Source organism: Pterocles gutturalis, unplaced genomic scaffold (genome assembly GCF_000699245.1).
Source record: "Pterocles gutturalis isolate BGI_N339 unplaced genomic scaffold, ASM69924v1 scaffold8987, whole genome shotgun sequence".
Lineage (NCBI taxonomy): Eukaryota > Metazoa > Chordata > Aves > Pterocliformes > Pteroclidae > Pterocles > Pterocles gutturalis.
Window position 1 is genome coordinate 95779 of NW_010107977.1, and position 23811 is coordinate 119589.

General features: G+C 40.6%; 1 protein-coding gene across 1 annotated transcript in view; it reads right to left on the minus strand.

The window, feature by feature from the left end:
* Nucleotides 1-23811, minus strand: part of DPP6 (dipeptidyl-peptidase 6) — a gene marked incomplete at its 5' end in the record, with an annotated part of 117577 nt that overhangs the window by 19983 nt on the left and 73783 nt on the right. Inside the window, 4 exons of the mRNA XM_010072457.1 lie at nt 17476-17594; nt 19568-19615; nt 21212-21303; nt 21853-21960. Of these exons, the coding sequence (XP_010070759.1) occupies nt 17476-17594; nt 19568-19615; nt 21212-21303; nt 21853-21960 (367 nt within the window). The remainder of the gene's footprint in view (nt 1-17475; nt 17595-19567; nt 19616-21211; nt 21304-21852; nt 21961-23811) is intronic.

A 23811-nucleotide genomic window follows, 5' to 3' on the forward strand; every position in this document is an offset into this window, starting at 1 on the left:
CATATCACAATAATGACACAGGCAAATTTATCATCGAGGAACCACTACCCACCGCAATCTGAAAGTGCACACAAACTCAGTGCCTCAGTAATTTGACACGAAAAAACATTGGCCGTGGCTTGTCATAAATTTTTTAAGCAGCTTTCATTATTATTTCCAAGAGGGTTCTGCTCAAACACTATCAGAAAGAAATAACTCCAGATATTTAGGTGTCAAGTTATAGATTACCAGAAAAAAACCTGAAAATCATACAACTTTGAACAAAATATTTACCAGACATTTGTTTTGTAATACTCTTAAGAGAATACTCTGAAGTATTCCTGATGTTTTCATGATCTAGACAGCACAGGGCATTATATCAGCTACAACTTTAAAATGAATGTAGTGATTATAAAAAGAATATGAAGTAAAATGGCAAAAAAGGTAATCAAAGTTATATAGGTGTTAAAAAAGAAAAAAGAGGAATTGTCTTATTCTTCTCATCCATATTCTCAAAGGCTTCAATGTGGCAGATAATTTCAGACCAGAAGCCAAATTCACAGTGTGTAAACAATGAAAATTCAAATACTCTCTGCCAGCGCCACCAGCATATCTCCTAAGCGCTGATGAATGATTTAAAAGAGCAGCTGCAAGCGATGGGAGCTGAGAGGGTCTGGCTCTGCACAAGTGAGATAATTGGCAACAGCCATCTCTGTGTACAGACTCCAGATCTCTTTATTTGCTAATCCATGAATTATTTATACATGCCGCATAAAGTTCATATGTTGGGGTGATAATATCAGCCTAATAAATAAAGACATGGGGAGTCCTGTGAACCACTGCTCACAATTAAAATATTTTCCCATTTACAGTGTTTTCCAGGCTATGCTACAGACAGATGTTCGTGCTGTTTGCTTTGGCAACCTTGTTGACACAAACATCAGATTTGTGCTGCTATTCACCCTCCCCAAGGCATTTAATATTTTAATCTAATCTTTACTTCCTCAAATGTAACTTGTCTTGTAAAATAATCAATACTGTCTTGTTCTCAGGCAACATGCAGGATTGCACAAACCACACCGATGGTACTGCTTCTTTCTGCCCCATCTGATATTAGTAATAAACTTTGTGCTTACTTTATGTAGAGCAGCAATAAATCTGGTTGTTCTGAGGTGGCTTCTGTTAGCAGTGTCTAGAGGGCAAACGAGCAAGAGATTTATCCTCCATTATACTACACAAACTAGGTCCAATGAGTTTTTCAAAAGGTTCCCTGAGTGAATAAGCATGGTGAGGTCCTCAGTCCATTCCACGGGATTTTGAGAGGCGCCTATAAGCAGTGGTGTGGGAAGCTGGGCTGACACCAACCAGCTCCATCCCAGTGTCTGTCCTATGGTCACTGCAACACGGAAGGATGTGGATCCTCCAGGTCTGACAAAACCCTCCCTTGCTTCTTCAGGTAATTGTGTATTACAAAAGTATTGACAAACGCCCTCTAAATATAACTCCGTTTCCACTGATGTAATTCCTACTGGTGTCCTCCTCTGGTAGGAGCTGCCTTCTGATGTGAAGCTACTCTGGCTGTCACTCCAATTTACACCTTTTGGGGTTAGTTCCAATAAGCTGTTTTCTACTAATCATGAGTATTCCCATTACAGTTAGTGCAGTCATGTGTCTCCAAACCTCTCATCCAGTAGGATAAACTAGATTATTTTAGCTCCCTTTTGTAAGACAAAGTTTCTTTTCCTCTTATTCTTCAATGCAAGAGCGTCTCACATTCAGTTCCTCCTTCCTGAACAGAAATGACCAGGACTCTATCCCTGCTGCAGAGGGCCTCTTAACTGGTCCTTATACAGTGAAGCTGCTACTTACCCAGTTCTATGGAAAATTGTTCACCTGATCCATCCCAAAAGAGCATTTGCCTTTCCCCTGACTACAGCCATCAGGCACTTTGCAGACACCCAGTGATCAGCATTGCATGCCCAGGCACCCATCTGCTCTTCTGAGGCATTTGTAACTCTTGAGCTTCAAGAATACAAGAAAAATTCTTGCCCTGAGTCACCATGTGCTTAACTTTGCTCTTTGTACTATTAATTTCTCCCACTTCAGTCCTGCAAGACAGACAGATCCTCCAGTATTTTTCTTTGCCTTCTGATGATGCTTATCAGCTTTGTGGCCTTAACAAATTCCATTAGCTTTGCCCAGCTTTGGGCTCCCAGGCTGCCAGGAAACAATCTAAGTAAGGCCACTGCCAAGACCAGCTCCTAATGATCCCTGCTGCTGATCTCCAATTAGCCTTTCATTTCTCTTCATCATAATCTACTGCCTTCTTTCATTTAGCTGGTAGTTAACCTCCCCTTACAATTCTTTCACTAATCCACATCCTCTTCTTCTTAATTAATATCATCCAATGAGGTATCATATCGAGTGGGCTAAGTGAAAGCATTTCTTTCCTTTCAGGAGGCTTTGGTGAAGGTTTTCAAAAGCTATAATGCAATAATGCCTGTGGATGGTTCCAAAGAGGAATGTGGAAAACCTATGACCTTCAAGAAATGTTGTAGGTACATTCAACCATTACAGTGATAAGATCAGCTGTAGAAAGGAGGTAGGTTAGGAGAATTTGCTTGCAGAATTCTTGAACCTGACAGTACACCATAACTGTGTACCTGGAGACGTGAGTACCAGAGGTAGGAGGAACCACTCCAGCTCACTTCCCAAAAGGCTGAGGTATTTTGTTTTATTATGCTGGTTCAGATCTATGGTTGGCAGAACAAATCTGAACACAGAAATGTCCATACTCAACTCTCTTTACAATTTCTGTTCTATTTCCTGCTCATTTTAATTGAATCCCTCATTAATTTAACCTCTTTTAATTCAATTTTAATCCAGGCTTTCTGCAAACTTTGAAAAGAGATGAAAGCAAAAGTTTAACATTTGTCTCTATTTTTAAAATGTAAGTTTCTTATTGGATTAGTATATGCTAATCCTAAGAGAAATACCATACGTGGAGGAACGTGTCTGACATTTTCTGTATTCCCTGCCCTCCTTGGAAAGTCTCTGGATAACCCAGGATGCCCAGGGAGGCTGTGTACTCTCCATCCTTGGAGGCTTTGAACACAAGATAGACACAGCCCTGAGCAACCTGGTCCGATCTCTTCTCTGACACTGCTTGGAGCAGAAGGTTGCACTAGAGACCTCCTAAGGCTCCTTCCAACCTGAATTCTCCTATGATTTTGTGATTCCATGATGAAAAAGTATTACAAATAGTAGTGCCGTCATGATGGAGAGACTGTGTAGTCATGTCCTGGTAGGGCTGTGGAAAGGCAGCAAGAGTGTCACAGTCCCCGTTACTCTTCCCAGCTTCTCTAACAAACACACTGCTGAGATATTTAAGGGAAAAGGATATTTCCATGTAATCACAGCATGAAAGGAAATACTCTCTTCTCAGTGCCATTTACAACTCATTAACAGTGACAAAAGAAAACCCCATTGCATATTTTGTGTTCATTCCATTAGAAGCCTAGTAGAAATTGATTTATATAATCTTAATTTACTCTTTTCCATAAGCAAAATTCTATTGCAACAAAATAATGATATCCTAGCTAGTTAACGAATAACTGATCCTGGATATTAACTTATTCTAAAAAAACCCAACCCATAAATAACATTGCTTCACATTGTCTGGTTATTAAGCTGTTTAATCTCCTGAGTTCTCAGGTTTTAATATATCCTTAGCGTACTGACTGCATTAATAAGGGACTAAACAAGTATCATGAAACAGAAAACAAAAGCCAGCAATAAACCTTACAGCAGGTCCAGCTGGCTAACAAGGTGAAAGACGCAGTTTTCCTTAGAGGAAGCTTTAAATCTTGTGGGGTGGTAACATCTGTACTATCCACTGCAGAATAATGAGTTCAACCAAGGTCGCTCATATAGCTGGAAATAACGCACATGCACCCTGGTCTCAACATGCAGGAGGCCACTGCCTGATTTGTTGAAGCTTCATTATTTGAAGAATCGGAGAAAGGCTGTTGTCATGGTCATTTATCTCCTATGAGTGGAGTTCAGATAAAATTTTATACGTACGGAATGACCGAATGACAAGAACCCTGGCTGTAAGCAGATGATAGATCACCTTCCTCTGGGCAATGCCATACAGCTCCTATTTACAAGTAAGAATCAAAAAGAAAACTGGATCAAATAATGCAAAAGCAAGGAATGCAGAGTGCTTTGCAGAATGAGGAAATTTTAAAGGGAATAGGAGTTTCACTCTCAGTTCACAATCTCCTTTTTTCATGCACTGGAAATTACGGGTGTTTTCTATTAATTCTATTATTAAATATTCATGCATTTTTTTTTCCTTTTAGTCTATGTTACCGAGTATTTATGGCTACTTTACACTGCATTAAAAATGCATAACAATACAGTGAAATATTTTAGAACATAAATGAATGGTCTGCTTAAAGACAGAAAGTGACTGGAACATCCACAAAAGCCACCATTTAAATTCATCTCATACTACTTTAATAACTACGTTGCTAACAGCTGATAGAAAAGAAGTTCTCTTTCAAATTCCAAAACCACTGATAACATCCTCTCTTTTCCCAGAGAAAAAGCTCTTGTGGTACCTTCTGTTTGTGCAAGAGGGATTTTTCATACCAGCCTGATATTCTGAAGTCATATGAGCATGTGAGGGAGAGAGAATAAGCACCCCCCCATCCTGCCTCTACCCATGGGATTTCTGACCCATGAACTGTGCACAAAGGAGTTCAGACACAAGAGCCAACCTCGGCTGTTAAGTAAGAAAGGGAGTCAAGTGAATGCAAATGTGAATTATATTGTAATTATAATATAAATAGGACCCAGAGATTAAGTCTGTGCATGCTTTCAAACAGCAGAAACTAATTTAAGCTTCATAAGCCTCAGGAAAAGTTCCAAAAGGTCACAGTTTGCCTGGAAGCACTAATTACAGCCTCCTGCTACTGGGTATACAAAAACCCAAGCGTTGTCGTAATCATCCTTGTACAGGAAACTACTCTGGTCACAACAGATAACAGCCACCCAGTGACCCAATATGTGAGCAACCACCGGGAATGCCTCCCAGGCACAGGCACGGCTGCTGGGCTCACTTAGCATTGGGCTGGGTGGGAACGTGCGTCCACATGGTTGGCCATGCCTGGTTCCTGGTGGCCATGCTTTGCAGGATGTTTAACTGTGCTTCAGCATTACCTCCATGTCTCTTACACATCTTGGATTTTGTTAGCCAGAGATGTTGGCTAGGATGCCTGGTTTGTGCAGTCACACAAGGACAGAATGCTTTTGGGGATTGCCTGACCTGCTCTACCCAGAAAGACACCATGTTCAGAACCCCATAGCACAGAGTGCCCAACACTGGCTTTCTGCCCCGTGCTGTAGACCCCAGATCCAGGCCAAAGACAGTTCAGATGGTTCAGAAAATGAGCTGCCCATAAGACAGTAAGTAGCAAACCTTTCTGTTGAAACATATTATAACACTTGCTGTGATGGAAAATAATATAACTTGGGGACAGCAGACATAAACCATAATTTATTTTTGAATAATAGAGAATATTGATACCACTCTGCTCTGGGGTGCAGTAGTAATAAGCTGTAGTTATCAAATGGCCCATAAACTACTCCCAAATCCTCGTTCTGTGGTTCTCTAAAAGATTTAAACTAGTGTCGTCCACTTCCATCCCCACCTTGGCCACTCGGTCCCATCCCAGCATTTCCCACTCCCTTGATCAGAAACGTTTGTACAACCATCCAGCAAAACAGCAGAACAGCTTCTAGAACTGATCCCAGCAGAGAAACAATACTATATTTAATTTTAATTTAATTCAGTTCCTGAACCTAGCTTGGAGTGAGCCTATCTGCGGCACAGGCAGCAGACTGGTAGATCTGTGAAACAACCTTCCACATTTGTTCAAACCAGGGAGCGCCTATTCTGCTTCTCTATCCATAGGCTTTCGACTGGGTTAATAAAACTCCTTTTCAGTGCTAGTAGCTATCTCAGCATTCAGTTAAGTCTCTTTAGACCACCTCAACAACATCAATTGTTATGATCCTCGCCAAAGGTCACCTGAATTGCCAAGCTCTGGCCCTCTTAGCAGGACCAGCTGCACTTAGGAAGCATTGGGTTGAATGTCAGTGAGAAGTGCTTTGGAGACTCTCTAAGATGATTTGCCATTAGCATGGTCGGTAGTTTTATGATATCATTAGTTGACACTAAACTTGCTTGGGTTGACAACCACATGTTTCAGAAATATTACCAGGCAGCAGGCTTTCTATGTAAGTTTATGTAGGGATTAAACGTAGATACTTCCCCTCTGTGTGTTTAATATTTGTTTCAGGCCCTGGGGTGAGGTATTTGCACCCACAGCAGCAAGCTTTCCCCAGCCATCTGCCAGACATGCCCCAAGCCATGTGAAGTAGTTACCTGGAGAGGTTAAATCGGAACTTCATCTTCTTCATCTCTCAAACACAAGAAACAGAGTTTCTACCATTTTAACCTGGGTGCTATCGGCAGAAAACACTCCTAATGAAACACTCTCCCTGTAGCGTTTGACAAGCAAATACTTTTTTCCTTGTTCAAATCCTTCTTAGAAGATCAATACTTCCATACACCCAAAAACTGCACGCACATACACATTTAAATACCCTCCAAACTGGAAAAGCTGCAGGATGATAATCCCCCCTGTAACTGCACTGGATCTCCTGATTCCTGACACACTCCCTGTGCTATAAAAGCATATAATACATAATGATGTGCTTTAAGCCAAAATGGGTTGTTATATTTTTCATAACTGCTTTACTGCTTCTATAACTCAAAATTCAATCCCTCGTTCAAGAGGTCGTTGCCTGTCTCCAAAGGCACTGGGTGATGCTGCGGCGCCACGGGATGCTGGTCTTGCTGGAGTCGCATCTTCCCATGTGCCGATGGGCTCCGCTGAGCACCTCCAGCTCCTTTCACGGTAGGAGTTAAGAGCATTCAGCACCTGGGAGGACTGGGCCCGCACTTATTAAGGCCTGTGATGTAATTATAGACTAGTTATTGAATTGCTATTAAGACAAAACATCGCACGGTGCTGTGAGCTAACAGCAAACGTGTGCAGCCATGCCTTGTTAACTCTTCGCTCCGGCATGATTTAATCATTTTACATGCTGGTTTTGTTACAGGAGTGCTCTCCTGCATACTAATATGCTAGGAAGGTTTCTCTGCAGTGAATAGATTGAAGATTCACTGAATCTTTCAAAACCACTCTGGTAATTTGTCCGTCTAGGAGCCTCTGTGCCCCGTATTGTCACTGCCCGTCTGAGCATTACAGTCAGTAATGGATTTTATTTTCACAACACCTCTAGGAAGCTGGGAATTACAAGACCTGCCTGAGTTCTCTAAAGGAGCTTGTGGCAGAGAAAAAAATCAAGCCTATGTGTCCTAACTAGCATTTTGCAGGTAGCTAGGACTTCTCAGACCCCTGTTACCTAATGTGTCTTTGAACTCTCCATGTCTAGATACGGACCAACAAATTAAAACAAGTATTGCAAAAACCAACCTGTTTGTAAGTATATGTATAGATATACACATTCAACACAGGATTTGGAGAATCCAACTATACAAATGACATGATGAGTTTATTATAGAAAGGTGTCCTGAGTTAAGCTGAGGCAGAGTTAACTTTCTTCATAATAGCTAGCAAGAGGCTGTGTTTTGGATTTGTGCTCAGAAGAAAGCTGATAAAAAGTGATGTTTATGCGGCTGCCAAGGTCTTTCAGCTTCTCTGGCTGTCTGCAAACAGGAGAAGCTGGGAGGGAGCACAGCCCCAGTTACTAGCCCAGGATTTGATCTCAGGTTTGGGATTGAGACCCAGAGTGGCCAATAATCTATTCCATAACATACACGTCATGCCCAGTATATAGGTGAGGACCCTCCGGAAGATCGGCCCTTTTGGTTCCGGATCTCTTTTGCTCCGGATCATCTCGCTCCAGGTGGTCGCTCTCCCAAGGCCTCCACCCCCACCCTGGTCAGCTCTCAGTTTGGGACGCTCAGACTGTTATCTCCATTCCGTGAGTGCAGTTTCGGGACTCTCCCTGCTCTGGGAGGGGGAAGGGCGTGGCCTTTTATCTTTGGGGGGGGGGGGGGCAGTATCACTGTGTATCACCCATTTGTATATTTGTATATAGCATTATTTTCAATATTGTTTTAGTTTAGTTATTAAATTGTCCTTATCTCAACCCACGAGTCCTTTTTTCCCTTTACCTCTTTAATTCTCTCCCCTATCCTCAGATGGAGGGGGGATTGCGTGAGCCTGTGTGTGTGAGTTGGCCCCCAGCCAAGCACAAACCTATCACAAAAGGGAACAAAGAAAGCAATCCACTTACTTTTTGCAGATACATTTGCCTATATGTTGAGTTATTTTGTAGTCCATAAATAGCCAAATATATCCAGGGAAGAGCTAAGCTGCATACTTTCATTGTTACGTGCACTCACGTTTACCTGAGCATGACGACTACTAAGAACAATCTGGTTCTAGGGATGCTATTGATGAGACTGTGATGTGCAGGATTTCTGTGTGATATGTATGACAATACAAGAGCAATGTAGTTAGGTTTTGTGGAGAAATCGTTGCTTTATGAACTGGTGCTGTTGAATGGCAGACATCTTACATCATTTTATGGCTCCTTGCATCTGCTTGTTCATAGTTAGTAAAAAAAAATCCTTGTCTCCAGGTTTTCTGTTGCTTTCCAGGGATAGTAGGTCTGGCCCAAATGGCACAGGTTAAAAGGTCTGATTAAATGAAAGAACTGAGGAAGATGTAGAAAGAGATTCATTATTCTCCTGCCTGAAGGTATGAACCAACCTTTTATTGTGGGAGCTGGGCAGACATGTCCCTGATGGGTACATTATTGTAAAAATCCTGAAGAGCATAATTATGCACCATCCAGTGAAGGAGACAGGCTACAGAGCTAGGCAAGGATCTGGTCTGTTCCAGTAGCAAATGGTGCTTTTCCTTGGAGTGCTGTCTTGCAATATGAGGAAGGAAATGGGGTCACGATACTTGACTCAAGATGTGGCCATTGGCAAACCACTAATTCTCGCTGTACCTCTGCTCCCCACTTGGTAAAAAGCATGAAAATGACCATCTGGGAAAGGGTGCAAAGGGTGTGACACATCTTGCCATAACCTGAATCAAACACTTAGTGCAGTATTAAATTTAGCAACAGTAAAAGTTCTATTCCCTCTTCCCTGTATCCTGATAAATCTCAATATGGAATTATCCTGAGATATTAAATAATATTAAGCTCTTCCTGTTCATAGTGACATAGATGTACAAATTAGTGCCAATAATGTATCTGTGATGATCTCATGTCCCCTCATATTAATGAAGAAACAATCAAAATGTGGTTAGGTTCACTCATGGTGAACAATAAATGTTATCTTCTCTACTGAAGCAGAAAGGATTCACACACTTTTATTCAGAAAGTAAGTCTGCAATAGTAGAAGCCCCTGATTTTTTGTGATGAATATTACAGATAAAGATTTCTCATAAGTGATATGCCAGAACTAGCACATTTTTGTGAAGATATTTGTTGATTAAATCTCCTACCTTTAGGATTTTATGGGCTTTTCAGGGAAAAAGTTCCCTAAAGTCAGCATTAAAAAATGCAGATGAAACTGATTGAATCCATAAGACAATGGAGAAAATATAGTGTTGCTTTGTTACAGTGAAATTAATCAATAATTCCAAGCTAAACCAGCTAGTAATCCCATGAGAGAATAAAATACTAGGAGATTTTTCCAAAATATATATCCCCAGAAATGACAAAGTCTTTATGTTGTAATGGCATCCAATTACAGCCACAGTACTAGAAACAATGCCCAGAATTTTATGTTTAAAAAAAAAAAAAATCATGTTTTTTAAATCCTTGAGCTGAGTGATGCCAATGGTGATGGTGCTGGATGCTGGCGTTCCAAAGGCTGTTCCCACCCACCCGGCTGTTGGCTGGGCTGATCTCTCGCTGTACAGCACTGGGCTGTGCAGCACACGAGGCAGCAATAATGACCCAGTTTTCCCACTTTTCTGACCACCTCCAGCCTCCTTTAAAAGTTATTTTGCACAGGAGTGCTGGCTAGTGGGTTTTAGTAAAAAGCCCTTGCCACATTATTAAAAGAAAGCAGAGAGGTGCTAGTTAGCAGTCACTAACCGGGTTTAGAATGACCACAGTGATCAAGGACATAAGCCCTGTTTTCAATCCTGGTCTCAACAAGCGTAAATACTGAGCTGGTGCGTTCTTCTAAAGCACCTCTCTCTATAAATGAATTATTTCACTCAATGTCTTTTGTAATCTGGATCCACCTACGCTAAAAATTCCAGTGTATATGGTATCCCCCAGGAGCGTAACCATGCATTTCAGACTTGGGTCATCTGCGTGGGCAGCTTGTGCTGTGACCACATCAGAGGGCAGAAAAATCTAGCTTTGTTAAATGATTCCAAAACATGGTTTTAAACCTCTCCATACTGGAAGGCTGAACCTTGCTAAATCATGCTCTGGACTCTGCGGTGTTAAAACGTGATTAAAAGCCAGGTCAGGGCAACCTGCCACAAAGCAGACCCAGATGATTTGACAAAACTTGGTAGTGAAAGTCTTTTCCGACTCCAACAAAAATATGGAAAATCAAAGAAATGTAGAATAATAAAAGGACTTTTTTAATGCTCAGAATAAACCTAGTAAGTGGAAGCAGCAGTAAAGCTCCTAAGTGTTGCCATGTCCAGATGGTGTTTCCATATTCCACCAAGAGGGAGGAAAGAAGATAATTAAATCTCATGAAACAGTTTAAGGAGCTGAGAAGTTTATAGCTACATGCTGCCTCTATAAAGAATAAACTTGCATCCCTTGTCTTTAAAACTCATAAATACACAGACAGAATGGATTACATGTACAATGGTATGAGGAACTTGACTCAGATTATTGCTAATTTGGCTGTGTTGCTTCTTCATCAGCATGAATCACTCTCAAAGGAGAACCCTGAACTGCAACATTTTCCTACTCAGTGCTTGCACCACTTGGTCTCTGTTTATGGGGCTGGACCAGGATTTTATCAGGCAGGACCTAAGAGCTATAAATCCTATTTTAGTGATTTCCCAAGCCTATAGGCATCCTTAAGCACTGCAGGGCCAGGACTGGGGTTACAGAGCTGTTGCCATCCTGGCTGCTGGCTCAGACCTGGGGAAAAAGCAGATGTATACCCAGATAAATCCCTTTCCTGTTGGTTCTTTGGGTATTTTATCAAGTACAGCTCAGTTACAGCATATCATTTCACTCTACAGCTACAAAATTGCCTGCTAGGAAAGGCAGAAATTACTTCATTCTTGTTACCTGTGATTACTGATCTACAGGATCTAGGCTAAGCTGCTGATAACCGCAGTGCTACAGAGGACATCCAAATCAGGTGATTATACCTTAACATTTTTGTTAGAAGAGCCTATTTTCCTTTCCCTAAAGAGAGAGACAGCTTTAAAGTCATTTGACCTGCACAACACTGACAGTAAAGGCTACCAGTCAGCTACAAACACAGGTTCCAGCAGAGATAATCTTCAAAAAACTGGGATAAACTATAGTGATTTTGTGGTATTTTGAATCGAAACAATCTTACTATTTCTGGAAAAGACAGACTGGAGACATATAGAAGAAGATAGTGTTCCCTCTTCTAAGTTACACTGTTGTCTCTTTCCAAAGTGAAAGCTGATTTTTCCCAAATTGGTTAATGAATGGAAGGATAATACCCAGAGCAGTGGCAGAGGCACTTTTCTGTCACCAGCAACTATGTGAAGCATGAAGCAAAAGTTCTCTCCTAGCCTTCATTACAGTCCCCTTCCCTCTGTGTAACTATCAATTTTCTTCATATCATCCCTAAAAATGATTCATCCCTTCCCAATCATGCATGATTATGGAGAATTGTGATCAGCAGGCTGGTAGGTGTTCCATGAACAACACACCCTCCTATCATTTTCATGATTTTCATTAAATGGCATTAATTGCAGTAATGTATGTATGCGCCAGAGGTCTTCCTCACCATTCCCCTAATTCATTAGAGAGCACTAACCCTTTGTGGGGAACCTCACACCTCCCCAAGTGCACTGAGCTGGCCAAGATCAGATAATGGTTGCAGTCAGCTGATGGAGACTGACCAACTAACAGATGGTTAGGAACAACTAAAGGATGCTACGATGCCACTGTCTTCAGTCACAGGGACTTGAACTCCAGGATCCAGAAAATCTTTGACAGTTCTGTGTGTTCAGGCAAAAGTCTCAGTGACTTTACAGATTTTTTATGAGAGTGAAAACACTGTCACCAAACCTGCTACACAGAGTGTCAGAGTACAAGTTAAACTTCAACAGAAATGGTTGCACACCCTTTCTTCCCCCATGAACAACCTCATCAGGACTCAAGTTTTACCAGTGCTGGCAGGTTACACTGGGGAACAAGGGAAGGAGTCATTGAAGACACGATGCGCCTGTTCAAGATGGAAATACTAAAACACTATGTAGATGACTACAGTGGTAGTCGTCGATAAGGCTTTATCTTTCAGATGAGAAGGAGTTATTCCCTAAAAATGGGCTTTAGTGCTTTTCTGGCTCAGAGTCATTCAGCCTTGCACTGTACATGTCTGAGCCCCACTAAGGAAATGGGAATAAATTGCTTTCCACAGCCAAAATTTATAATTTATTACCTTTTTCTCTATGCAACTGAATTTTACCTACCAATCCAGATGAGAAAACCCCATCCTCAATCAAATTTATGTATAAAGCAGCAAAATCCTTCCATCCAGATCTTCTTTCTGTTTATCTTAGAGGGAATCAGTGGCAGTGCCTGTGCTGGTTTATGAGAGGAGACAGAAGTGTAAAATCCCTATTTTATGATGAAAATGACAGTAGGAGTGACCTCGCTCCAGCACATATTGCTTTTCTGACAGTGTCTAGAGGAGATAATCTAACAGTAGTCTGCAAAGCATCATGTTTCCTTAGATTCTGCTAAAGTAATTCAATCATGAGCATATAAAATTAGATGAAAAATAAGGTAACTAGCCTTCTGGGACTGAGTGATTGCAATAAATGTTGCCTACTGACAGAAAGCATTACATTGTCCTCTTGAAAGAGAGGTTACCTTTTATTATAGCATACTTCTCTCATTTAGTCTTTCCAGGTAGCACTGCTGCTAAGCACAGTCTGCAGGACAGCGAAAAAACCTTTAAAACAATTACGTGCTGCCTGTATATAATTATACAGGTACCAAAGCAGCGAGTAGATTAAATACTAGGGTCTGAGCAGTGAGGCCCTGAACCAAAGTTGACCTCTAGATGAAACTCACAACCTAACAATATATCTGATATATATAATATTGATCACATATGCAGTGTATTACCTTATTAATATATGCCAGTTTATAAAAGTTTTGTTGTAACACTTACAAAGCTTTGCTGTAACGCTTGCTGTGTAAGGTTAGCCAGCAGAAAGGTACTAATTGCATAACAGTAGCCAAAATTAAGCACAGATGTGCCCTGTCACCACAGATGGCAAAGGAATGGGGCAAGTCGTGATAAGTTTTGTCGAGAGATCAAGATTAGTAGATTCTTTTGTTCTTGTTATCTCCCTCTCGTCCTGGCCAGGCTTGAGATGGAAGTTAACAAGGAGAAAACTACACCAGATATTTTTCAAAGTTTAAGACAGAAAGTTGTTTATTCAACTGTACAAAAGCAGGGACCATTCGCAGGGAAATTTGGAAGCCTCATCTATACAGTGGATGCACTGTACAGAGATTTCCCAATTGCTGGGAAGGGTTCTCCAATCCTTGCTGCAAATGGGCTCCCCAGCGACTGCAGATCTGGATGATGGTAACATATTAATAGGGCAATTGGTGATGTATCTTTCTTAATCGCTATCGCTAACTCTATGTAATAATGATTAGGTGCATTACCTTATTTTCTGCTTGCTATAGTTGTTCGCTTATTGTTTTGCTGCTTTACCTTACCTTGCTTTATTTTATTTTCACTGTATTATTTTTCTCATTATTTTATCACTTTAAACATAAGTAAAAATAAGCTAACTTTTTTAATTTGGTGCCTGTGTCCTTTGTGCTAGCCCTGTCAGTTGGCAAAACAGTAGAAAGCTTCCAACTCTTGACCTTTGGGATCAAATTAGTAATGCCAGACCTATCTTGGTTTGTTTGGCTTTTTTCATTTTCTTTTTTTTTAAGATATGTTTTCCCTTTCCAGTGCTTTTCACTTAAGTATCACTGAATACTTTATAAGCATCAGTTGATTAATCAAATCTTACAACCCCTCCCATCTGTTTCAGAGAGGTTAAGGTGACCCACCGTCGTGTCTGTGTCTCTAAACTCAGGGAAGTTTGCAACTGAAGATCACAAAGCAAGTTAATAAAAGGGACAGAGTGAAACTCAGGTACGGTGAAGGTTAGTCTCTAAGTGTCAGTACAGAAATTGTTTTCAAGCCATAAATATTTGCCCATGTGTATGTCCTGTGGACAACTGAGAAAATACAATATTTTAAATTATTATAGGCTTGGTCAGAGTAAAATCATTTAAGTTTATCTACCTTTGGAGACACATATGGGTCTGACATAAAGTCATACGGCGGTTACTGCTACAAACACACACTTTTGCAGGTAGTGACAAATTATACAGCAAGACTCAAGCTCTGAGTGCTTTTATGCAACACAGATGGAAAAGAAAGCGCCAAACAGCAACATGTATTGTCTGCCACTGTCTGGTCAATGCCAGACAATCCCAACTGTGAATTTCTGGGAGGAAGCAGAGATGGGAACTCCTGGCAGAAGCCCTTGGGCAGCAGGAGATGTAAGAAAAACACTTGTACACCTCTCGCCTCCAGTGGCTGCTGCTGCTCTGCTTCATGGTCAGCTGCAGGATAAGCAGAGCTCCTCGATATGTGCTCATTCAAGTAGCTTTTCCACCTGTGTATTGTACGTGTATATGAATAAATAGGATTTCCTGCTACTCAAGAGTATACTAGAGAATGACTGCTTATAAGCAATAAAATAATACCCTGAGAAAGTGAGGCAAGGCCAAGTTCTAGCTAAGCAGCCCGAGGAGCTGTGGAAAAGGAAGTCTCCTGTTAGTGGATCCAAGTGATTCTCCATCAGACCACAACAGCTCTACCCTAAGTTGTATGACCAGTCTGAGGCGATGATTAGTTTTATTCAGAAGTCTGCATTTCAGCCAGAACAGTGATTCCACTGACCTGACCCATAAGAGCTGTAGCATGAACCAAAGGGAATTGTCTCTGAGGTACCCACAGCAGATATCTAACGTTAGATGGATCCTACACAAAACGTGCTAAAAAGAAATGTTCCTGTAAAGGGCTTGAAAGCAAAAAAGCTGAAAGACCTCTCACTTTCAGTTATGTAAATAAGGAATAACTCCACCAAATGTAATGGACTGACATTTTTATAAAATAATTGAAAATCGAAATCCTACGAAGATCTTTGTATTTTCTCATGTACACATATTTTGTAAAGGTGTCTGAGCAGAGACATTGACATTGGCTCCATAGTTCAAGCTGTGCTGTATTTGTGCTATACTGAGATTACAGTTTGAGAATTTACTCCTGTATAATGAAAAGATACAAAGATACGTCCAGCAGATGTAAACAGATAACCTTACAATGGACATATTGATTTCAGCAGCTGAAAATCTGGCCCACAGATTGTTATGCAAAATCATTATCTCATGTACTTGGATTAATGTACACACTAATAAAACTCATTAATCTCTTCAAGTATCACTGCAGGGTTTTGTGAATGAGATACAATGTAATCCAAACATATAACCTCATAACTTTTGATAGGATCCTTTAGAAACCTTAATCTTGTTATTCACAAATGCTTCTTATTATGGTAAAACAATTATCTTGGTGCAAAAGAAATGGACACTGTCTCTAGTAGCTGACAGCTTTTCTTGAAATGAAAACAAGAAGAAAGATATACAGGGCTTTTCTTGTAAAGAGACAAACTTCATAAACTTAATAACATTTACTACAGAACTGAATGTTTAGGGGGAAATGACACTTCTCTGCATACGTCTGCCATAATTATAGATTCAGAGATTTACATGTAGTCTGTTAAGTTAATTAGTCCATTATACTGTCAATGCTATTTCACTGTACTGCAAGATAGTTTTTTAGAAACCCATAAATTACACCAAAATACAGTCTGCCTTTCCGCGTTGGGGAGGAACATGGTTTTACAAATGTCCATGTCCAGACGTTTTGTTTGGTATCACGTTAACCATTCTACTTCTCCCATTTATCTTGATTATCCTGGTCATTTCCCATATTCCCATCTCAAACACTCCTTTAACCGTGGTGTTCACCACAAACGGTTATGGGCACCAACGAACACTCGCCATTCAGAGAAGGGGCAGTCCACGCATCGCCAGACTGCTGATATTCAGCAGACAGAGTACTTAGAGCTACTCCACAACAGCATATGCAGCAGGTACTTTTTTTTTATGCTACACACACGTTTGTTTGTTTGTTCCTGAGCTTCTGAAAATAAGGCATTTCTTGTTGGCTTGCTGCTTTGCAAGAGTTGCTTTAAGAGGGTGTGCAGCCACTGAGCGGCTTCAGTCATAGCAGCAGATGACCAGCAAGAATAATGCTTACCAGGGGGGCTAGGTAATCCGGTTCTGTGGGCATGCATTGTGTGTGCAGTTTAGGATAATTAAGCGGAATTAAACTACAAAGGATTAAATGTAATGGAGCTCTGCATTTATGCTTAACAGAGCTGGAAAAAGCTGGCTTTTGCAACTCTTCTGAAATGCCCTCTATCCTTAGCCCTTTGGATATTGCAAGGCATTTTCAAAACTAGAAATCTCTGTCAGACCTATGGATTGTTCCAAGCTCAGGGAAATTTATGATGAACGAGCAGTGAAATGATAGATATTCTGTACTCACATTGTCCATTAGGTAGCTTTCTGCATACTGCCTTTTCCTGGTAAGCAGTCTTTTCGTGGTAACTTATTTACTTCAAATCTCCCTGCTCACAGTACTGGTATGAGCTGATGCATTTGGAACTCCGTCCCCGTCACCCACAGTTAATCCCACCTTGATGGTTTATCTCTTACAAACTTTTTGACATTTTATCTCCTCTAGATTTTGCTGTTACTTTACTTAAGGATGCTTGGAGTGGCTAAAGGGATGTACCTCTATCTTCAGCAGTCAGATACACACAGAAAAAGGCTGCACATATCTGCTTTTAGTTAAAATTTAAAATACACAAAAGAAAAAAAAATGTTAAGAGCAAAGCTTTAAAAGCAAAGTGACCCAGATATTTATGGCCAGTCTTTCAAAGCTGTCCACAGGTACACAGGATATCTAGAGATATCAATGCCAGCTCTAAATCCTATCCTTGGACACAACAACGGCAATAACAAAACCCAACATACCTTCACACGTCAGCAGGAAGTATTCCAGATTGTGACTGAAGGATGCACTGAAGTAGGTACAGTTTTCAATCAGATCGCAAGACAGACACTGCCTGTTGAAGTTCCCATTTGTGCTTGCACTGAAAAAGTTCATACAAGTCCATGAAGGTCACTGAGCAAATGTTATCTCCAAGCAACATTACCTGAACCTTACTGTAGTGTAGAATGGGAACATAAATATAATGTGTCCAACATTAGTAAGAGATAAAGGATTTCCATTTGGTTGAGTTTAAATAGCAGTAATGGCTTTCCCCCCCCCCCTCCCCGAGTGGAGAATATATAAAAGGATACTGATGTCTTTTTTACTAAGGTCAGGTGGACGGTATAGTTTTTAAAAGAAAATGATGGTTGCAATTCCACAAGTCATAATTCGGTGAATGAAGGCATGAAACAATGGAGCAGTATTTCTACGCTTAGTCTCCAACGGACAATAAAGAGCTGGAATTGCTTTATTTAAGTTTCTTACTGGTTGCTTCACTGGTCTGATTAGCCAGCAGCTGCCTCAGAGGCCAAAGCCCTTTTTGGGGGTTTAAGTAGTTGCTCTTATAACACCCAAGTAGAAAGGAAAGATTGTATTTAGGGGTCTGTTTTTGAAGAAGGTAAGGTGACCTGTCCATATGCTCAGAAGTGCTCTGTAAGAGTCTAGTGAAGGCTGAAGAATGAATTACAGATTATTTACAAATACTGATAAATACAATTTTGCACTGCTATAGCAGTGAAGTTTCAAAAGGCTTCAAAAATATTAACTAATAGATATTTTCAGTATTACAGTAAAGCAGATGAGTGCTTTTGCTACCATTTCAAGGTAAACAGCAACCTGTTTAGAGCCACAGAAAACAGAGTAGCTCTTGGGTTCCTGTATAGGCTTGGATCATGTCTCTGCCTTAAATCCTATTTACAAGCTACTAAATCAGACACAAAAAGGAAAAAAAATAAACAAACCCAGATCTTCATCTGATACAAGCTGTCAGAAATCCAGTGGAGTTCTGTCAATGAACACGTGCCAAGGATGCTTCTTGGCTGACACCCTTGGGCTGGGATGACAGACAGACAAACTACCCAGCGCAGGAAATCAAATACCTGAAGTGAGGCCAAGATCACTGGGTAATCAAAGTAAGGTCAAAGACAGTGACATTTTGGGCATCTCTTTGCCTGTTGCCTATGTGGGGAGGTGAGGTTAACGAGGCACCAGTGTGAGCTGTATGACAAGATGAGCAAGGGGTGGGAAGCTCTTTGACTCATGCCAGCAGCTCTGGAGCAGCTGTGCCTGGACTCAGCTTTTAAAATGAGATTTTCTTCTCATTGAAATAGAAATTAATGGTCAAAATAATTTTGATTTTCTTTTTGTCAAGAAAATAAACACTGAGCAGAGCTACTCTCAAAAACCTGTGGAGTGCAGTGAACAGACACAGAGGTCTCAAAAGGGAAAAATGATGCTATTACAGGTAATTTGGTTTGCTCTAGTTTCCTTCCCAGGGAGGAAAAAAAGGTATGACATCATGTTAGAGAAGGAAAGTATACTGACTGTCCCTTATCAACTGATGTTATCACCAGCTCCGCCCTCTGTTGCAAATGCTGAGATGACAACAGGGGGATTGAGAAGAAAAATAAGACAAATGAAATAACGATTCCAAAATGATTATTTCAAAGTTTGGGTTTCTTCCCCTTTGTAATCTGCTCCCACAATACTGTGCAATAGCTACACTACCAATAGGTTACTAAAACCCAGACTTTTACATATCATAAAGTTATGGAGGATACTAAAGTCATCTGGAATAGCAGAAAAAACATTTGCAAACATAACATATGGTTATTTCTTTTAGATTTTGTAAAGAGGTGGGGTGCTATCAAATTTCCATGAAAACTGCTATCTGGAAGTATAGAAACGGTTTATGCCATTAGTTAACGTAATTTTGAATTCTTTCAAGTGTTCAGATCTACTGGAAAGTTTTGTGACAATCCATCAAAACTTTCTATTGCAATCTCTATGTGATGATTTGTGTAATATTGAAAAAATGGGAAATTCTGTATGTGAAGTTGGTAAAGCACATACCTGTACAAATGTCGCCTCCTTGGCAAATCTTCTGTGCTGTGGAAATAACTGGGGAAAAAAAACCCAAAAGGCAATTGTATCATTAGAAGGGTGTTTACAAGTACTTCATACATCTCCATTCATATAGTCATTTTCCCGATCTCATAAAGTCAAGGAAAGTTTAAACTGAGTTAGAAAAGCATACAGAGGGACACATCACTGCAGAGCCTCAAGCAGGTATGTTGTAGGCTGCACTGCAGTTAAAACAAATGGAAATAGTTGGGTCCTAGACTGGGCATGTCAGTGGATCAAGAAGGATCAAGTGATTAAGTTGAAGACCTTTACGTCTTTTACATCAGGATTTGTGGCTCAGAATTTCCTTAAAACAACTTTCTTTTTTTCTCTAGAACCAGTTTGTACTTCTCTGACAGCTTTTCATTCTTTGCCCAGATAGATAGCTAACTGGGGTCTGATGTAAAAACTACTGAAATGACCTCTTTGAAAAAATGAGTTGGACTTTCAGGGAAGACAGAGTATGAAGTTGAAAAGTACTTCATTGCTCTTGTTTGGAGCTGAGACTGTGGTGAGCTGCTTTTCTGGCTGAATAGCAAAAGCCCTGTTGTGCAGTGACAGCTCTGAGGGCCACAGAGAGGTACTTTCCTTGACCAGCTGATGTTGCTGAAGGTGGCCAGCCTCAGTCCAACATGCAGGGTCCAAACTGATGCCCCAGATGCATTGCATGTGAATGGAGCAAAAGTAGCGTCCGTGGGGTGAATAACGTGTCAGGCAGGATATTCAGCCCAGCCTGTCTGCTTCCAATGAGCTGTGCTTGCCTAGATGGACATTTTGACCGCACATATTGTACGTGGTATTTTCTGCTTGACTGGACAGTTCAAATGCAAATAAGACTTTGGTGCTGGTTTGCTACTTAGCTCTGCCAAGTAATAAAGACCCTTATATCGTATTTAAGTTATCGGTAATGGAGGGCATTTGAAACCTTGAAGGAGCATCGTGCTCTTAATGATCATGCAAAGTCAATCATATTCTGGAGGCATTTTACTCAGCTGTTCAGTGACCTTAAGAAAATGAGATACTGGCCTTGTATCCAGCTGACACTTTGCCAGGAAAGTGAACCTATATGGTATTTGCTTCCAGAAAACCTTCCAAACATCTTATTATGTATTATCTTGAAATGTATTTTTAAAAGTGAACATTTACAGAAGTTATTTTACAAGCATAAAAGGCAGGTGTGAAAAAGGGTGGTGTGGGGTTTTCTTGTAGATATTTTTTTTTTTTTTTGAATGCACTGATATTTTTAGAGGTCAATAAAGGATTCTTTCTAAAACTGACTATCTAGGTGGTCAATGAAAATAGACTTCAGAGGTTAATATCAGAAGTTGCAGCAGAAGAAATCACTCCTCTGCAGAAATGTATTTAATAGACATAGAAAGAAAGGTTTGAAATACACAGAGAAAGCCAAAATAAGACAAGATATACAGAATGGTGTGAGACATTAAGCCAAAATGGAGACAGCTTCTCCTGCTGCTTTATCCCCGTCTCCTTATGGTCATACATTTCAGATGTGTACACAACACCATTGTAACTAACACTATCGTCCAGGGCTAAACAAGGGAAGACTGATTTGTCAGAACAAAGTTTACTTACATTTTATGCCTTTTTTCATCGTATGCCAATATCTTCGTCACATCCCAATCACCAGATGTAATAGACTGTAAGGTATCGCTGCTACTATTGGGCTGCCAGAAAGAAAAGAGCGTTAGATTTCTTTATTCTTAAAAGAAGATACCTGAGCAAAGGTTCTCTGACAAAAAAGGGAGCTCTTTTGACTCCATTACCTATTAAAAATAAACCATGCATCTGCAACTTCCACCCATCCCCCTGCAATTTCTGTCAAGCTGCAGGCATAGAAATAATAGAGTCAGAATCATCTTAACCATAACTCCACTGAAGATAATGGGAGGAATTCAGCACAGAAGAGCTTCAAATCCCTTCCTCTAATCCAGCATACCCATGAGCTTCTGATTAATCCTTTATGGCAGTACAGGGATTTACTTATTTATGTACAACTCAGAAGGCATTAAAAAACCAAAACAAAGCAACGATATCATTTGGAAAGAGGCAGTCGGTTGACCTTTTTCTTTTAAGTATCTCATTTGGAAATTCATTTTATCTTATACCCAGTAAGCCATCATTGAAGGTTTTCTTCACCGGTACGAGCCCAGATAGCACTTTTTATTGCTTTCTGCTGCAGGTGAGACCAAAAACAGTGGCAAGGAGCCAGTCACCTGTGACGACGACACGGCGATGTGGTAGAACTTCCCACGTCCTCCCTGGGGAATGGCTCGGACAAAGAAAAACTTCCGACCGTCCTTGGAAAAAATTGGCTCTTCATTCTGTAAGCGGCAAATTTAAGGGTTGTATTACCGTTAATTTGTTAAAATCGCTCAGCAGGCAAAACCCTGTGAAATTAATTCGCATTGAAATAGAGAGTGCTCTTTAACAGCAACCTGAGGGGGGGAAAAAAAAAACCCACCACTGGAAACTGGAGAAAGTTTTGAAAATTATTGTTTCTGTGCTCTCGGGAAAACAGACACCTTTCAGCTGTGGAAAAACAGTGAGACAGGCAGTAAGGAGAGTCCCTTGGCTATAATGTAAATTCCCATTTGCAACACAAAAAGTGCAGGTATACAGCTGACCGCTTGAGGCAGTTGGAATAAAGTTTTCAGAAATGGTTTGAACCTTGTGGGCACAAGTATGACAAACCTTGTTTACTCTGCTGGAAGAAATTATCTTTTCCTGTCCTGGAGGAAATACAACTGCCAGTATCTAACTGCTGTCTTTTCCTACTCTCTTACAAATGCTTATTTCACGGAATTATTTGTGAAGGGGAGGATATCTTGTAAAACTGTCTTTGACACAGGGCTCCCAGGTGAATGTGATGATTGACTTTTATTGGGTGACTAGAACTTTTGACCAGAGATAAAAGAAACTTGGCAGCAGGAAATCAAACACCATACACAGCCAGCAAGAATTTCCTAGAAGGGTCTTTGTTTTCTTTTTGTACAGGGAACCTGAGGCAGATGGGATGTCTCCACTGCAGGTTGAACAGCAGCTTACAAGGAAAAGCAGAAGGATGTACATATGATGTGACACTAGCACAGTAGCAAGGGAACTGGCTCGTTGAAGCTCCTCTACTCTGTATCCTGAATAGTTGGGACTAGAACAAGAGCTGAACCTCTGCCGAACCTTTCCTGTGATATCAGGCTTTTCTGGGGACTGGCTGAGCCCTGCCTGCCCCAGTTCCTGGCTCCAAGGAGCTTTGTGGCTCCTTCTTCTTCAAGGGCAGTCAACAGGGAACTGTTGCTCAGCCTCTTCTGGGTCATCCTTTGGTTCAGCGTTTATGAAACACCCCAGCTTCTTGCTTGATACATGGCAAGGTACACCACACTGAACCAGCAAGAACTTGATTGCACAGGGACACTTATGCAAACACCTACAGCAAAGAAATAAACATTTTTATTTCTGATAAGCTAACACATTCCTTTGCTCCCAGTTCTTTGCTGATTAATTCTTTTCCAATATTTATCAGATTTATCAGCACTGTATTAGGTGTTCAAATTGTTTGTTTTTCCTTTTATTTTCCCCTGCTTAGGTTTTCAGTATATTTTAAAATGTTCCAATTTACAGATTGTTGCAGTTCTATGAAATAATGGTTTCATTTTTTTTTTTTCTGACATTGTTCTGGAGCTTGAACTTCTTTATTATTTACGAATGTATTTCATGGCAGGAGAAACCTCACTGAAAAACAACTGTGATAACTTGGGCAAACCTTCTGCTTGACAGGCTTTCCTTTACTGAGGTAAACAGCAAGGACTTCACCCTACGCATCTATATTTGCACCTATTTCATTATATATTCCAGCAATACATCTCATGCAGAGTTACAGGGGAAAGAGGTTGGGCAGGGATGACAGAGAGGCTTCAGCACTCGGCTGATGTTACGAGACAGCCTGTTGCTGGCAAGACAACACATTAATACAACCAGAACTTTAAGATCTTGACAGAGATGGTGACTTATCCCAGATGGCAAATGTGGGGGACATCAGGCTGAAAGGCTTTTGTAACAGGATTTTATACTTTTGGGTGCTACGCTGGGCATGTACTTAAAATATTCTGCGTGTGATATAAACCCTTTGAGCCTTTGGCTGCCTACTGTTTTTCACTGAATGCCCACTAGAACGGAAG